The following is an 18,691-nucleotide window of genomic DNA, read 5'->3' on the forward strand; positions in this document are numbered from 1 at the left end:
CATGAAGCAAGCGTTAAGGTACTTCCACTCAGTCCTATGAGGTTTATAATAAAAAAACAAGAAATAATTTGAATTTCACAATAAAAAAATTTGTTAATTATCTTTCTTGTTAATTTAAACAAAAAATATTTTTATTCCCATCATTCCTGATAATTAAATTAAAGTAATGACTACATAAAATGTCTCAAATTTTTTTTTCATTTAAATAAAAAATCCATTTTTTGCATGATAAAAAAATGTATTTTAAAAAAAAGTTAAATTTAAATGGATCAAAGTCCAGATTCATTTTAAAAAATAAATTTTACATATTTCATTATAAAATTATGATGATTTTTTAGTTTTTTGATGTTCAATGATCCATGGATGTGTTAAAATTCCATCAAGAGAAAGACGATTTTCTGATTTAACAATCAATAACTAAAAAAAACAAAAAACAAAACATTAATAATTGTATAAATAAAAATAAGAAAAAAGCAAAAAACTTACTTTTGAAATTAAATCACGAGCACCATCACTAACATAAGATGGAAATGTATATTGTGCTTTCATAATTTTTTTATATGTTTCATCATAGCTTTTAGTTACAAATGGTGGATTACCAGTTAGACATTCATAGCATAAAACACCAACACCCCATAAATCAACAGAATGATCATGTGAATTACCAAAAACCATTTCTGGTGGTAAATAATCAAGTGTACCACATAATGTATCACGTCTTGATGATGGTGCATGTACTGACCATCCAAAATCAGCAATTTTTAATTCACCATCTCTTCCAAGTAGTAAATTTTCTGGTTTAATATCACGATGTATAACTTTTTTACTGTGACAATATTTCAATGCATCAGCTAATTGATAAATATACTTTGCTGTTCTAAAAAATAAATAAAATTAAATATCATAATTATACTATTTAATTATATTAAAAATATCTTTTAAATTTAATTACTTTGCTTCATCAAAACGACCATCTGGTGCATCTTTAAGTGCCTTATACAATTCTCCATTTGGTGCAAATTCAAGAATTAAATAAACTCGCTTAGTGTCATGGAAATATCCATACATACGAAGAATATTTGGATGTCTGTAATGAAAAATTATTTTATAAATTTATAAGCTTGAAATTATTTGCAGTAATAATTACCTCAAATGAGTTTGTATTTCAATTTCTCTTCGTACTTGATGCTCAACATTACCTTCTTCAATTTGATTTTTAAATAGTACTTTCATTGCAACAATATATTTCGATTTACGTTCTCTTGCTAAATAAACATTACCAAATTTACCTTTACCAAGTGGTTTACCAATTTCGAAATCTGTTAGTACCCATTTTTTTGGAGCATTTGATGATGATGCTGATGAAGTTGAAGATGATGCTGCTGCTGCTGCTGAAGATGTTGATTCTGTCTTTGAATTTGATGAAGATGATGACACTACATTTGATCCACTTGATGTATTATCTATTTTTTTATCAACAACTTCTTTTGGTTTATCAATTTTAATTGTTAATTTATTGGTAGTTTTTTTAACATCATTATCATCAATTTTAACATCATTCTTCTTATCATTTTCTCCATTTTTTATAGGCACTTTATTTATTGTTTTATCTTTTTCTTTTTCTGTTATTTTAACATCATTTATTGCAATTGTTTGAGCAGCTATACATTCTGATAATTTTAAAGCTTCAAGATTTTCTTTATCTTTTGATATTGTTAATGTTTTTAATGTTCTCAATTGTTTATGATTGTTGATTGTTTTTTCATCATTTGACACTGGTACTTGTTTAAGTGGTAAGTTATTATCACTGTTTTTCAACATTATTAATGATTAATTTCATTAACCAATTATCAAACTGAAAATTAAATTAATATTGTTTATTTTACTCCAATTTTATTTGACATTAAGGGTTTATTTGTTTTTTAGGTTAATCCATAAAAATATTTACTAAATAATTTTTATTAATTATTAATAATAGCTTAATAAATTCAGCAAAATAATTTTAATTTTATAATTATTTTTAATGACGTTTATTGTTAATAAATTAATTTGCATATTAACTGATTTTGTGTGTTTGTTAAAAAATAGATTTAAATGTTTGATGACAAATATATTGCTCCAGTTTATTTATTTTTTATTAGTTATTAACTTATTATAATTATTTAATTGTAAATTAATTAAATCATTTACCTTGATTATTTATTATTATTATTTATTTATTTATATTAATGTAAACAACAAAATGATGTTAGTTTTTTAAAAAATAACGAACTTATATATATTTTTTTTTTTAATGTTGCTTTTCTCTTCTCTCTCTTTTTTTTTTCTCTTCTTCTCATTAGTCACGTGACCTTGCGTGCGCCATGTTTACGTGGGAAATTTCAAATCAGTTTTTTAAAATTTTATTAGCTATTTAAATTTTAAGTCGTCGAAGTGAAAAAAAAAAATCTTAAAATGTTCGATAAATATTTTAGAAATTTTTAGAAAAAAAAAATATATTCTTTTCGATTAAATTATTGATGGCTTTGGTTTTTATTTGCCTTATAAAATATGCATACAATAAATAATTAAATTTATATTACAAAACACATTCTTATTTACATTTCAAGTTTAGATAAAATCATATTTTCAATTTCATTTAAATCAATATACATAAGTGGTACAAAAAAAAAATAATAAAATAAATTTTTAATGACATAAATGATTAAGTATTTGTTTGAATTGTATTTCCAAAAATAGAGGGATAAATATTCAAATAAAATACGTAAAATATGTTGAATAATTAAATATAATATTGCAAATATAAATTTGTAAATTTTTATTATTTAACATGGCTATTTTTACTTACAAACATTGACAACATTAAATTACCACAATTAAATTTTTTACCAAATTTTTTTAATTTATTTTTCTTATTTTCTAGCAATATTCATTTGCAATAAAATAATTTCATAAGTAACAATAGCACCAGCAATCTGAAAAAACAAAAAAAATTACAATTTAAATTGTTTCCATTTATAAAAGTATAATAATGAAACTTACAGTCAAAATAAAACTTCGAGTGATGGAAAAAAATTTCATTCCAGTTAGTGATATTTCATCAGATGTTAATTGTTGTTGTAGACGTTGAATCTAAAATAAAATGATACCAAAATAAATAAATATACACAAGCAATTTATAAAACATATGAAAAATAATTTAATAAAATTTTTTACTTCAATTGTAAAGTAGGATGATGAACAAGAATAAACAGCTGGTAATGCTTCTCTGCTGTGATCATGAATTCTCGCTGTTAAAAATGTAACAGCCATCGTTCGTCCCAATACAAATGCAAATGTAATAAATGGAAATACTGCACTTAAATCTACATTTGTATTTATTCTGAAATTTCAATTGGACAATCAGTACAATAATCAATAAAATATATAATTCAATTTATTAGCATTCCTGGTGAAAATATTTCTCCGAATTTTTTTTCGATTCCTCCGAAAATATTTTCACCAGAGACAATTATCCTTACGATAGCCCATAGGACAATTGAAGACAAGAGAAATAAAGATTATGACCGAGCGATATTAAAATTAATGGAGAAATAAGCTCATCTGTTTGTTTGACAAGCCAACTTAACGAACAATAATTTTCTCTGAGACGACTCCAATGAATTGTACAATGACTTTTTTCAATTAAATTAATTGTTTCATAATTTAATGATTTATATCTCTCTGCAAGTCCTGTTGCCACCTGATCAAGTTTTAATTAATCAGAAATTTTATTTAAGTGAAAATTAATTTATCAAATAAATATAGTTACCAGCATGACAAATAAATCACTGAAATTCCAAATGAATGTTGCATAGTTACTCACAATGAACAAGAAAATATTTCCCCAGAGATTAAAGTCAACTATTTTTAAAAAATAATATAATTTAGTTATGAGTTAATTTAGTTATGAGTTAATTATAAATTATTCTTACAATTTTCAAGTGTAAATATATCTGATTGTGAATGAAGAATTTTAAAACATTCTTGCCAAGTTGCACTGAAATAATCAGTAACAGGTTGACTTGAAATCATATTGATAATCCAAATAATTTGTTCAATAATAGCAAAGAAAAATAATATCAATGAAATTGTCATGAATTTGCATCTCAATTTTGGAGGATTGTGGTTGAAAATATTATTTGATCTATAAAATTTAACATTTCATATAATTTTCATATAATTAAGTTGAAAAAAAAATATTTAAATATGATTTTTTCTTTTGAATAACCTGTCCAGTTGTTTTTCCATTGCTTTCCATTTACGATTGAGTTTAACCCAATGAGGTGACATCCATAGAAAAATTATGATTTCGAAAATAGTACATCCATAAAAAGCAGCTGCAGCTGTTACACTTATTATTGAACCTATATATTTAAATAATAATTTATATCTAGTATATGGACTACACTTTAATAGACATAAAAAATATAGATACTTTTTTTATTTAAACTTGAAGTCATTCTGACATTTTCAATGCCATGAACAGTCGAACAATACACAAGAATAATCAACATAAAAATAACTGTTAAAGTATAAAATCCTCTGAATGATTTAATTTTGAATGTCAATTTGTCTGATGATGAATCAGACAGTCCTGAAACTGGAAGGATTCCAAACACTTGAGAAATCATAAGAATCGGTCGAATTGCATTGTGAAAAGATTCCTTGTTCTATTTTATTGATTAAAAAAAAATTATTGTATATTAGTTTTTGTTATATGAAATAGAAAAAAATTTATCAAATTAAATACATGTAATAATCGAATCAAAGGGAAAAAATAAACAAGGAAACACAAACAATACGTATGGGTTTGTGTAAATATTTTTGTTATTGGGGCATTTTAATCAATTTATTAAATTAATTGAAAATTATCTACTTACATTTTTTGTTGTTTTATATGATTTTTGACTGACCTCATTATTTGGAATGAATTTTTTAATCGATATATTAGAATCAACAAAACTTTTATGAATTTCAAAAGTTTCACTGACACTTTTTATATTGGTATTTTGTAATTTATTAAAATTTTTATTTTTAATTTCATCGTTAGCATCCAATGGAAGCAATAACATGTTGAAAAATAATTTTATTTCAATTGTTTTTGTGTAGAAAAATTTTTAAAAAATTATTTGAAAATTTATTACTTAATAAATAAATATATTTTTTTTGATCATTGTATGGCCTAAGATTCAAACTGATTCAAACTGAAGCTATTACTATGATTAATTTTGTGAGTAAATTTTTTTCGAGTTTGCGCCCTCGGCAAGATATTTAAATATTTATTGTTAAAGTAGATTTTTTTTTTTTAGTCATGAATACAATGTGTTACTGTTAAAATGATTAAAAATAGTATGTACTATCAATATAATCAATCAACTTGATGTTTACAACACAGAAAAAAATAATTTGTAACTTCGCATTTTTTTTAGCGATTAGGGAATTAATTTTATAATATAGACACTCAATTTTTTTCATCGGGATGAATTTTTATATGCCTAGACGAAAAAAAAACCATTTCTATTCCTCAGAAAATGAAAATAATGTATATAATAAAAGGATGTATATTAATTTCAATATTAGTGATATTAATAATTAAATATAGTTTTTTAAATGACACAAATACTTTTCTTCAGGCCTTCTTCTTTTTCCTCCTTGAAATTGTGCTCAAGTAAAATTGAATCAATTAAATATGTAAGTATATAGATTTCTTTTTTTTTTTTTTTAAATACAATATATTTTTTCAATATTTTATTTCATAGAATTATACATATATGATATATTGATTCTACTACCTTAATTTCCCTGGTAGAAATAATCTTTCCGGATTTTTTTCCGAATTTCTCCGGATTTTTCTCCGATTTTCGGAAAAAAAAAAAAAAATTCTACAAAAAAATATGTCTCATGTTATTTGTGTCGATGCAATGAAAAAATTTATCAGCTCATTTACAATAATTATTTTCATTATTTTTTTTTTTATCATAATTGCAATGCACTTTATTTTATTGGTAGTTTTCGAAATTTAATTATTTATAATCGCTAATGCTTCGCTAATGCTTCGAGTATATAATGAATTGGAAAATTCTCATTTTCACAAGAACCAATTTTCAGAATCAACTTGTGAAAAATAAAAAAATATACAACTTCAATAAAGTAAGTATATATAATCCATAAATATAATATTAAAATAATATATTAATAAACTTTATTATTTTTTTTATTGAAAAGTACTAAATCATTTAATTATATTTCAAGATTTTTTGGAATAATTAACTCCAAATGAAGAACATATTGGCAATATTAATAATTTTTGGTTTGAGTACACTTTTTTGTGTAAATTCATTGCCACGAAATTACAATGAAACTTTAATTGAACGTGTCAAAAGAGCCTGGAAGCTGCCAACATGTCCTCATAATTGGGGATGTGACGAAGGAAAATGTTGGACAGAATGTGCAGATATTTTACACATGTGGTGTTGGTCTAAAAAGGGTGATAGCTCGGAGGCCAACAAATGTACTTCGAAAGACGATTGTTACCGATGTTGGAAATGTGCAAGTACATGTTTTTGGTTGTAATAATTAATTATCAATGGTTGAATAAATATCAATGGCAATAAGAAAGAGGTTTTAAAAAATCATAATATATATTTATTGGAAAATGTCTCTATTTATATTATTTTTGTACTTTTAACCTTACACTATAAATATTCTGCGGACAAATGATTGTAAATAAAAATTATACCATTACATAAAATTACAATTCAATTATCAGCAAATTTATAATATATATTGTTTAATTAATACTTAAATAATTGTAAGAAAAAATTTATTATTCAAACATGATTGTTATTGAACATGTTCAATTTATTGTATACTTGTATGATCGTTAACAGTTTCATACGATTTGTGAAATTATAAAATGATTAAAAAATAAAATTTTGTTTTATATTTAACTTATTTAAAATATTGTTGATTTTAAACATAATTAAAAAACCGTTAAATTTTTTTTGTAATTAAAATTGGAATATCATATAAAATAGATATTTTCTTCCAAAACATTTAAATGATGACCTTTTTTTTGGTTCATTTTGAATTTACAAAAAAAAATCAATTAATAAAAAGTCTTAATAAAAGTAAAAGTGAATATTATAAAAAAAAAAAAAATTAGTTGATAAATATAAAAAATTGTTGTGATAATTTCATTATTTATTAGTCTATAATATCTGGTGATAATGGAAAATTTTTCAAACAATAATAATTGGAAAATATTATTACGTCATTCAGCTCAATTAAAATTTAAAAACTTGTATGCAATAACATGCAAAATTATCGGGTCAACATGCTAATCAATTGTTATTACAATAATTGTCGTACTAACTCATGCAAATGTTCATTAACAATAATAATAATTAATCTTCTTTTTTTGTCAAAACACAATGATTGCAGAAAATATAAGAAAAATTGAAAATGATAATCGATCAAATGGACTATTTAATAATGAGACAAATAATGATTACGTTTATTGATGTTAAAAAAAGAAAAATTATTATAAACACAGTATAAAAATTATTTTGAAAAGAAAAAAAAAATTAGATTTAATGTTGTATAATTAAAATGTCATAATTTAAATGAAAAAATTGAATATTCATTAAATGAACTTAAATCTACATGTAAAATTACTATTTAATCAATATTCATACTATTTTATGAATGTATTAACAATTTTTTTTTAAATCTAGTAAATCAACAAAATAAAAATAAATAGAACAAGTTTATGGGAATTTTTTTTAAATGCATGAGTTTTATTTTCAATAAAAGATATATGATATTTATCATCAATATTCGAATTTGTTTTAAAATCTTTGTATATAAATTACATTAAGTTTTTTTTTCATTAATAATAATTTTTTGATTGCAATAATTATATTTTTGAAAAACAACGACTTTCTCTAAAATCAAATCGATTTCAATATGATTTAATTGACATCGTCAGGTATCTAGTAATATCCATGATAGATTTTACTATAATGAATCAAACGCGTTTATGTCTTGCGTCCAGTTAAGATATGTTTGTTCACCATCTTCGAAAACTTCGCAGGTCAATCTATGTTGGACAACACTGTAAAGTAAAAATAATATTATTAATAATATATATTTCACATCAACAATTTATTAGAAATATAAATAAATAGTTAATAATCAAAACAGCTAAATATTTTTCACTCGATAAAACAACTTACAATTTATCACCATCTTGTGTTTTAAATACAATTACACCACTATCAATTACTAATTCACATGTTTTCATTTCTTCAGCTAAATCCTTCCTTGAAGATACTTTTTTAATAGTAATAAGTTGATTTTGTAAATTTTCATCTAACTTTTTGTCACATTCAACATTCACTATTTGTGTACAATAATATCTGTAAAATATAAATAATATTATTAATAATGTATGCTTATTATCAACAATTTATTGGAGATATTTATAAATAATCAAAAGCTCTAATAATGAAAAAAAATGATTTAAAGTTATTGTTTAATATTCAACTTACACTTCATCACTATTGTCTTTTTGTATTTTTACTGTAGTATCATATGATGAACTAAAATTGCCAATAATTGGATACATCCTGTTAAAATTTGAGTCAGAGAGAATGCGAGAAAAGCCCGTCAACCTGTAAAATAAAAATAGTATTATTATAATGATGTATATTTTTTATCGTTTGTAAATGATTAACAATTGATATATTAATTAATAATAAATATTTCAAATGAATAATTCTAATAATAAAGAAAAATTTTTCAAAATTATTGATTAATAATCAACTTACTCTCTTATATGCTCCGGTGTTTCTAAGGTTATTTTATAGCCTGAAAATGAGTAAATAAATTTACCTCTTCTGTGTCGTATTATTGTTTGCTCTTTTTCGTTAGCAGCTATTTCATTTTGTAAAGTTTCAGTCAATTTTTTAACTTCAAGGCCCACTGTGTGATGGAAAGTAAATCTGTAAATGTTTATAAAGAAAATCAATCAATAATCAACACTAGATAATTTTTTTTTCTTAATAAAACTCTCTCTTCTCTTTAATTATAATAAAAATTTGATGCTAGAAATTATTATTTAATATTCAACTTACGTTGTATCACCTTCTTCTGTTTTTAATGTTAATTTACCCTTATCAAGTAATCCAGTAAATTTACCAATTTTTATTGGTATTGGTTTCCCTCTTGGAAATGGTTCTAGTATGTTTGCATTTAATTCTTTGCTTCCCATCAAATTACGTGTGTTATCGTTCATAAGACTGTAAAATAATAATAGATAATGATTTAAATGAATAATCAACTTTTTAAAAATAATGATGTAAATAAGTAATTAAATTTTATAAAATAGATCAACGTTATTCAGTATTAATAAAATATTTATTAAATAATTCAAACAATCAATAAAGTCGATTGTCCAAGAAATTAGTGAATATAATATCCAACTTACTGTATATTATCTTCTTGTGTTTTTATTTGTATTACACCATCATCAAATAATACACTGGATGTAATAATTTTTGATGGAATTATAGAATACTTTAAAGTTTCTTCTTCAGCTGCAATCTTCGCGTCAATATCTTCCCAAAATGTAGGAGTTTTTACTACAATATAAGTACTGCCAACAACAATAACTGTTAATGGAATTGTAGAATACCATAAAATATTTTTTGTAACAGTACTTATTATTTTCCAATATCCAGCCGATTTTTTTTGAGCTATATAAAAATTAAAATAAATTATTTCAATAAATATACTGTTAAGTATAAAATATATAATACTTGATTAATTATATTCATTAAAAATTATATAGTATATAAAAAATAATCAATTTTATTAAAAATAAAATTTTGTCAATAGAAAAAATTGAAAAGTTAATCGAAATACACGTGGCTCTAAAATTTCAAGTATCCTGTTTTATCATTAGGAACCGCTCAATTTTCGTTTATAATTTTGAATTTGATTTATTTAAAAAATTTTCGTCTATAATGACGAGAATGACGAGAATAACATCACATGACTTACCTGATGTAATTGAATTTTTGGTTACATGACTAGAACCATTTCTCACGAGGCACATGGATTGTAGATATTTCGTTGTGTTTTTATTTGGAATATATCTTGCTGTTCCAAAAAGACGCAAACCTATTTTCACAAATCCACTCATTTTTTTTATTTAGGTTTCTTTTTCAAACAATCTACTAATATTAATTGAGTTATTAACAATATATAAAGTTGATCGGAGTAAACCGCGCTGGACCACGTGAGAGCAGAACCTGAACTGTCAGATGGCAACCCAAGAAGACATGAAGAAGCGTTGTGTATAGGGATCTGACCTATGGGCGCGGTTCAATCCACTGCGGGCTACACCATTAAATTTATATATTGTAATTATATTTTTTTCATTACCTTGAATCATCCCATAATTAATCCCATGTTTTAATTTTTTTTGTAATTAAAATTGTAATACCTATTATAAAATAAATATTTTCTTCCAAAACATTTGAATAATTAGGATTTTTTCGTTCATTTTGAATTTAAAAAAAAAATCAAATAATAAAAAGTCTTAATAAAAGTAAAAGTAAATATTATAAGAAAAAAAAATAGTTAATAAATATGAAATATTGTTGTGGTAATATTTCATTTTTTATTAGTTTATATATTTCGTTTATGATGGTAAATTTTTAAACAATATAATAATTGAAAAATATTATTACGTCATTCAGCTCAATTAAAATTTAAAAACTTGTCAAACAACCTTCTCAACTAATTTTATCTATTTTTTTTTTTAATTCAATTTTATTTATAATAACATATTTATATTATTTTATCAATCATTATTCCATTTAATTTTTATCACAAATAATAATCATAAATGAAATTAAATGAATTAGACAAGTGTTTTTTTTTTTTGTTTTTTATATTTCAAGGGAAAAAAAAAGCTTTTCCCAGTAAGGAAGATTTTGACCAAATTTGGTATTAAAATTTTATATTTAATAAAAAAAGGATTAAACTCAGATGACCACGTCTCAATACCAGTTTTTTTTTCAACAATTTAAAGTTTAGCGCTTTTATTGGCCCTCGTACTGAAATAATGATGGCGCTTTTTTTTTGACTTCGTCCTAGCTGGTCCTAGCCGCACCGTGGCGCTGTACCTCTTTCAGTACCTTACCATACCTGACAGCTCTTGGACAACAAAGTCTTCTTGGTTTGCCATCTGACAGTTCTGCTCGCACGTGGTCTAGCGCGTCTAATCAAATCAACTTTATATATTGTTAATAACTCAATTAATATTAATAGATTGTTTAGAAAAGATAATTAAATTAAAAAAATGAGTGGAATTGTGAGAATAGGTTTGCGTCTTATTGGAAAAACAAGATATGTTCCAAATAATAACACAACAAAATATCTACAATCCATGTGCCACGTGAGAAATGGTTCTAGTCATGTAACCAAAAATTCAATTACATCAGGTAAATCATGTTATTCTTGTCATTATATAAGAAAATTTTGAAAATAGATAAAATTTGAAAGGTTCCGAATGATAAAACAGGATTTGAAATTTTAGAGCCACATGTATTTCGATTGACTTTTCAACTTTTACTATTGACAAAATTTTATTTTTATTAAAATTGATTATTTTTTATACTATTTAATTTTAAATGAATATAATTAATCAAGTATCATATATTTTACATTTAACAGTATAATTACTAAAATAATTTATTTTAATTTTTATATAGCTCAAAAACGATTAGCTGGATATTGGAATATAATAAGTACTGTTACCAAAAATATTTTATGGTATTCTACAATTCCATTAACAGTTATTGTTGTTGGCTGCACTTTTGTCATTATAAAAACTCCTACATTTTGGGAAGATTTGGACATGGTGGATGAAGTCGAAGAAGAAACTTTAAAGTATTCTATAATTCCATCAAAAATTATTACGTCTAGTGTATTATTTAATGACGGTGTAATAAACATAAAAACACGAGATGATGAAAAAACGTGAGTTAAATATTAATCAACAATATCTTGAACAATTTGTTGATAATTAAAAGTGTTTAATTATTATTTTATAAAGTGAATAATATATTAACCTATTTTATGAAAGTTTGAGAATTTATTTCTATAATACATCTTTTTTTATTATTTTACAGTTTTACTAACGAGAACACGCGTAATTTAATAATTAGCGAAGAATTGGATGCAAACATACAAGAGCCATTTTTTAAAGGAAAACCAATAGCAATAACAGTTGGTAAATTTAATGGATTTCTTGATAAGGGTAAATTAAAATTAAACACAGAAGACGGTAATACTACGTAAGTTAAATTTTTATTAATAATGTTGATTATTTATTGTTTTTTTTTCAATATACTTTTAATGGAAAATTTACAGATTTACTTTCCATCACACAGTGGGCCTTGAAGTTAAAAAATTGACTGAAACTTTACTGAATGAAATAGCTGCTAACGAAAAAGAGCAACCTGAAATAATACCACAGAGAGAGGGTAAATTTAGTTACTTCTTTCCAGGTAGTAAAATGACCATGAAAACACCGGGAAGTCTGAAAAAGTAAGCTGATTATTAATCAATAATTTTGAAAGATTTTTCTTCATTATAAGAATTATTCATTTGAAATATTTATTATTAATTAATATATCAATTGTTAATCATTTACAAACTGACGATAAAAAATATACATCATTAATAATACTATTTTTATTTTACAGGTGGACAGGCTTTTCTTGCACTCCTTCTGACTCTAATTTTAAGAAAATATTTCCAATTATTGGCAGTTTTAGTTCATCAGGTGATACTAGAGTAAAAATACAAAAAGACAATAGTGATGAAGTGTAAGTTGAATATTAAACAATAACTTTAAATCATTTTTTTTTATTATTAGAGTTTTTGATTATTTATAAATATCTCCAATAAATTGTTGATAATAAGCATACATTATTAATAATATTATTTATATTTTACAGATATTATTTTACACAAATAGTGAATATTGAATGTGACAAAAAGTTAGATGAAAATTTACAAAATCAAATTGCTATTAAAAAAGTATCTTCAAGGAACGATTTAGCTAAAGAAATGAAAACATGTGAATTAGTAATTGATAGTGGTGCAGTTGTTTTTAAAACACAAGATGGTGATAAATTGTAAGTTGTTTTATCGAGTGAAAAATATTTAACTGTTTTGATTGTCAAGAGTTTATTTATATCTTTAATAAATTGTTGATATGAAATACATATTATTAATAATATTATTTTTATTTTACAGTGTCGTTCGACATAGACTGATCTGCGAAATTTTCGAAGTTGGTGAACAAACATATCTTAGTTGGACGCAAAAATTAAAGGCATTTAATTCACGGTAGTAAAATCTATCTTGAATGTCACTAGATATTTAATGATGTCCATGAACCTATATTGATACCGATTTGGTTCCCGAGCAAGTCGTTATTTTTAAAAAATATAATTATTGCAAAGCAAAAAATTATTATTAATGAAAAAAAACTGTATTTATATCAAACAAGTCAAAGCTTTGATGTGACTGAGCTTAATTTGTTTCTTGGAGTTGTTATTAAAAATTGACATTGATTAACGTGACTTAAATAAAATAATTTCAAAACGAATTTGAATATTTATGATAAATTTCATATATCTTTTATTGAAAATAAAACTTGCATTGCATGCATTTAAGAAAAATTCCTATAAATTTGTTCTATTTATTTTTATTTTGTTGATTTACTAGATTCAAAAAAATAATATTAATATATTCATAAAAATGTATGAATATTGAATAAATAGTAATTTTACAAGTAGATTTAAGTTCATTTAATAAATATTCAATTTTTTTGTTTAAATTATGACATTTCAATTATACAACATTAAATCTAATTTTTTTTTTTCTTTTGAAAATAATTAATATACTGTTTTTAATCATTTTTCTCTTTCTATCATCGATAACCGTAATCATTATTTGTTTCATTATTAAATTATCATTTTCAGCTGTTTTTATATTTTCTGCAATCATTGTATTTTGACTATTATCATTGACAACATGTTGTCTTTCTTCAAATAAATCAACAATGCAAATATCCTAAAAAACAATAAAATAAGAAGATAAATTATCATACTTTTTATTATCATTGTTAATGAACACTTGCATGAATTATAGTACAAGAATTGTACCAAGTAGCATTTCAATGATGCATGCGATTTGACATGTAAAATAAGTATGCTATTTTTATATCGAAGCTCGTATAAACCATTTTTAAAATCAATATTTAATTGTCACTAATTCTCCAAACAAACAAAAAAACCCATCTGTAATAAAATAAAAGTCATGTGAATTATTATTTTTTTATTAATTAAAAATCCTAATTTTATTGTAGTCAATAAATTATAACTCTTTGATAGACTTGAAAAATTCATGTAGGAACTCTTCGTTGACAAAATTTTCGATTTACTTGACTAGCTGATTTATATCCACGAAAAATTTAATAAAAAACCAAAATATTAAATCCTTAATAAATTTTTTAAAATTATAAAATAACGTACTTCAAATATCAAGATGCTGGGTATTTACTTTTTTTTTTTTAGCTAATGATGATTCAATTAAAATTAATATTTTTCATATGTGCAAAAAAGCCTGCAGTAATAAAACTTTTTCTGTTCAAAAACATCCCTGTGCCATCCCCCCACCCTTTTTGTTTGTGCGTTATGTATAAAATTAATAATTTTTTTTGATGATTTTTTTTTTTTTCATACATTCTTGAAGAAAATTTTTTTTTTTTTATTTTTTTTATTGAATTTGTTGAAATTTTATCATTAACAAACGACAATTATTATATAATAAAAAAATGAATTAAAAAAAAAAAAAAAAAAAAAAATTGATTTAAAAAAATCCAGGATAAATGAAAAAGGAAAAAAAAAAAAAAAGATCAATAACTTTTTTGCATTGGAAAAAAAGGTTTAGAGGAAAACAAGTATTTGAACTTTTGCACGGTCATTCTCACTCTGCTTTCTCTGGTGACATGATCCTGCTAAAGAACTAAGTCCCAGTTTCTTATCTATACCAAGAAACAAAAAATTATTTGTTTATTAGTGTGATGATAAAAAATTGAGTTTTTTTTTTTTTTTTTTTTAATAAAAACAAATATTATTTTTTTTATTGTTTACAACAACTTAAAAGTAAAGTTGTGTTATATTTTTTATTACTAAAAGTGAAAAAGTTTATAAATTTTTGAAGACATAAATTCATTGTTGTTAATGCTATTTTTGTGAATTTAATTTTAAAAAAATTAATTGAGTCAATCAAAATAAGTAAGAAATTACAAAAAAAAGAAACATATTAATTGTCAAAAAAAAATTAAGTTATAAGAAGCAAGATATCAAGTACATAATAACGATTGATTATGCTCGCGCATGTTGTTGGTGATGTTGTTGGTATTTACGTCCAAAATCTTGATGACGTTGTTGATTTCATTGTAATTATACTCTATTCTTTGATCGGACTTTTGTGTTGTTGGTGATGTTGTTGCTTGTTTATTTTTTCTCATATAAATTTAATGACCATTCGCCATGTTTTTTTTTTCTCTATAATATACAATATATTAAATTAGTAAATAATATTTATTTAATTATTTAATAAAATTTATTAAAAAATAAACTTACGTTTTGATTAATAAACTTTTTATTTAGCAGTTTATCCTGGATCTTATATTAAACTGCCATGAAATCCTTGAAGCATTCAATAATGAAATTCATCTGTTCTTGCTCTTGTTCTGGGCTCCAATAATTAACAACCATTTCTCCTGGTTTTTCAATATTTAAATTCTTAATTCCAACATAATCAACTACTTCTTCAATTTCATAAACTTCAGTTTCAGTTTCAACTGGTTTTGAAGTTAACACATATTTATCTATTAATAATTCTAATTTCTCTTCAACTTTTTCTTCAACTTTTTCTTTTATATAATTTATAATAATTCGTTTTCCTTCACGAAGTATTTCAGGAGACCATTGCTTAAATTTACGTAAAATGAAAATCATTTTATTTATATCGTCAATATAAAGCACTTTTATAATCAATAAAAATTATCAAGTTTTTTTTTTTTTTTTTCAATATAAAATTATCAAGTTATGATTCAATATGTCACCAGATTGGTAAACAACCAACAACTGCATGCGGATTTTCAGCCACACTGTACATAGAAATAGATAATCGATAAGAATCGTTAAAAATAGTAAATACTCAAACTTCGAGTTTTTGGTTTTTTTTTTTTTTTCTCGGGATAGTCAAACCATGGGTATACTTTATATTTGTTTTTATTTTGCCAATCGATTATTTTGTCAAACCGATTAATAATCGTTTGTTAACTGATTATTCGATATTTTTTTTGATAATCCATGTAGTTTTCAATGGAACGTATTGTTTGTTTACATTATATTTTATATTAATTCTTTGATGATTTTACAATTTTATTATTTTTAATTTAAAATCATTTGTGTGTGTGTGTGTGTTTTTTTTTTTTCCAATTTTTTTATTTTTTGTCATTAAATAATTATTAAAAGCAATCAATACATATATATATTTACGAAAAAAAATAATAATTTTATGGATGGAAGAATAATCCGCGGGGGTCGGAAAACTTGTCCCCACTATACTGCCCACTACTCGCCTTTGATCTGCCTACTCGCGTATCCCTCGTTTCTTCTCGCGTTTGCTGACGTTTTTAATTAAAATTTTTTTTAATTTCTTAAATTTTTAAATTACATAATTTTATTAATTATCATTTTGTCATATTTACTCCAAACAACTTTATAAATATTTAAGTCTCTATAATTTCAATTAACAAAAAAATTTAATATATTTTACTCTCGTACATCCGCATACACATATACACGTTGACGTTTTTTTTTTTTTTGCTTAATTTCGTTTACTCACTTTGTGTTTTTATTATTATTTTTTTTTTCACGTCATTGTAGCTAATCTTTTTTGTTTTTTTTTTTTAATACGTTTAGCTTATTGTGTGTTTTGTGGTTGTTATAAATTCCAACTTGATTATTGTTTGTATTATTGTCACGGAGAAGAAAAAAAAAATACATCAAAAATTAATAATTTATAAGAAACAAACAATTTGTGATAATTAAATCTTTCTCTTGATTAAATAAATATAAATAATACAACAACAATAACAATAATAAGAAAAAAAAAAAAAATTACCAAAATTGGTAATTTTAATGCTCGGTAAAAAACCAGCGGAGCTCGCGTCTTATGGCGACCTATAAATACAAGGAATATCGGCGAGAAAAAATACCTGATTTAAAGATAAGAAAAAAAAATTTTTAATTTATAAATTAAGATAAATTACATTCTCCTTTTTTATAGCTAAAAATTTTTGCAAATTTATTATAATTACATATAATTATTGTAAAAAAGAAAAATGTATATAAATATATAGGTATATATATATGTATACACGTGCTTGGTTCATTCAAAATAAATAAATAAATAAATAAATAAATAAATTTGAAAAAATATTAATCAAACATAAGTATAAAGCGTGCAACTTGATTAGATAAAAAAAAAACATAAATGTCACAATTTTAATTTTAAAAAAGATCTGGTAACGTTTGTTAGGGCGTGTGGCCATTGAAAATTAAAAATTTTCTACGTAATTGAGACTTCCGGAGATATTTACGGAGTAATCTCCAGACTATTTCCATAATATCTCCGTAGGCGCGTCATATTCGCTAGTTGGCGAATTTTTTATATTTGTGGCGCGAAATTTGAATCATAAATAAAACGTAAGTGTTAAAAATTTATATATTATTATTTATAAATAGTATTTTTGAAAATTCCCGGAAAAACCACATTCAAGTCTAAAGCGCGAAGCTTTATCAGCTAGTTTTTTTAAAAAAAAGAGATAAAATGTTTCACCCCACAGCAACCGTTGCCAACCAGAATATTATAAAATTAACAAAAAAAAAAAAAAAAACAGACGAAGAAACAGAATAATAAATTTATTTTATTAATTAAAATAAAGAGAGAGAGAGAGAAACAACATCAAGTTAGGGACCCGAGAGACAACCAATCACACAACGAAGAACCGGCATTTGATTACAGTTCTTCTTTTTATGTTGTGATTGTTATGATCGTATGTAGCCTGTTGTAAGTGTTGTGGCATGGTACTCGTCCTTGTCTGTTACATTTATTTATTACTTATTGTATTTATTCTTCCTTATGCAAAAATAATAATCCAGAATTTCCAAAAAAATATTTTTCGATCTTGCCAGGATTCGAACCTGGAATCTTCTGATCCGTAGTCAGACGCGTTATCCGTTGCGCCACAAGACCGTGATGTGTTTACCAACGTACAAAAAAAAATATTTCAGAAACGGGAGTTGTGAAAATCGCAATTGGCACAATAACTTTATCTCCATTCAAGAAATAATACTGAATAAAATAAAAAAAAAAAATTGCGAAATATTCTGTAGAAATATTTTTACCAAAAAAAAACAAACATTAAAAATACATTCATTTATACCTGCATGGATTAATTTATAAGTCATTATCACATTGCAAA

General features: G+C 23.6%; 3 protein-coding genes and 1 non-coding gene across 4 annotated transcripts; 1 reads left to right on the forward strand and 3 right to left on the reverse strand.

Moving 5' to 3' along the window:
• Positions 1–89: 89 nt before the first annotated feature.
• On the reverse strand, positions 90–2,306 carry LOC122858295 (aurora kinase C-like). The gene is made up of 5 exons (XM_044161091.1): positions 2,191–2,306; positions 1,148–1,855; positions 953–1,087; positions 487–877; positions 90–417 (listed from the first exon to the last, which is right to left on the reverse strand). The coding sequence occupies exons 2-5, from the start codon at positions 1,819–1,821 to the stop codon at positions 322–324; spliced, it is 1,296 nt and encodes a 431-aa protein (XP_044017026.1). The 5' UTR covers positions 1,822–1,855; positions 2,191–2,306; the 3' UTR covers positions 90–321.
• Positions 2,307–2,912: 606 nt separating this feature from the next.
• LOC122856545 (gustatory receptor for sugar taste 64f-like) lies at positions 2,913–5,114 on the reverse strand. Its single transcript, XM_044158221.1, has 9 exons — positions 4,956–5,114; positions 4,478–4,712; positions 4,271–4,406; positions 3,975–4,186; positions 3,812–3,903; positions 3,522–3,742; positions 3,217–3,382; positions 3,043–3,132; positions 2,913–2,975 (listed from the first exon to the last, which is right to left on the reverse strand). The coding sequence occupies exons 1-9, from the start codon at positions 5,112–5,114 to the stop codon at positions 2,913–2,915; spliced, it is 1,374 nt and encodes a 457-aa protein (XP_044014156.1).
• A 6,203-nt stretch (positions 5,115–11,317) lies between these two features.
• On the forward strand, positions 11,318–13,697 carry LOC122858296. The gene is made up of 7 exons (XM_044161092.1): positions 11,318–11,555; positions 11,826–12,093; positions 12,246–12,410; positions 12,487–12,663; positions 12,822–12,944; positions 13,077–13,256; positions 13,378–13,697. Exons 1-7 carry the CDS (start codon positions 11,414–11,416, stop codon positions 13,472–13,474), a joined length of 1,152 nt encoding a protein of 383 aa, XP_044017027.1. The 5' UTR covers positions 11,318–11,413; the 3' UTR covers positions 13,475–13,697.
• Positions 13,698–18,389: 4,692 nt separating this feature from the next.
• Trnar-acg lies at positions 18,390–18,462 on the reverse strand. Its single transcript has one exon. It is a non-coding gene; the product is annotated as a tRNA-Arg (tRNA).
• Between the last annotated feature and the right edge of the window lie 229 nt (positions 18,463–18,691).

The sequence above is a fragment of the Aphidius gifuensis genome, linkage group LG5 (assembly GCF_014905175.1).
Source record: "Aphidius gifuensis isolate YNYX2018 linkage group LG5, ASM1490517v1, whole genome shotgun sequence".
In the NCBI taxonomy this organism is placed as follows: Eukaryota; Metazoa; Arthropoda; class Insecta; order Hymenoptera; family Braconidae; genus Aphidius; species Aphidius gifuensis.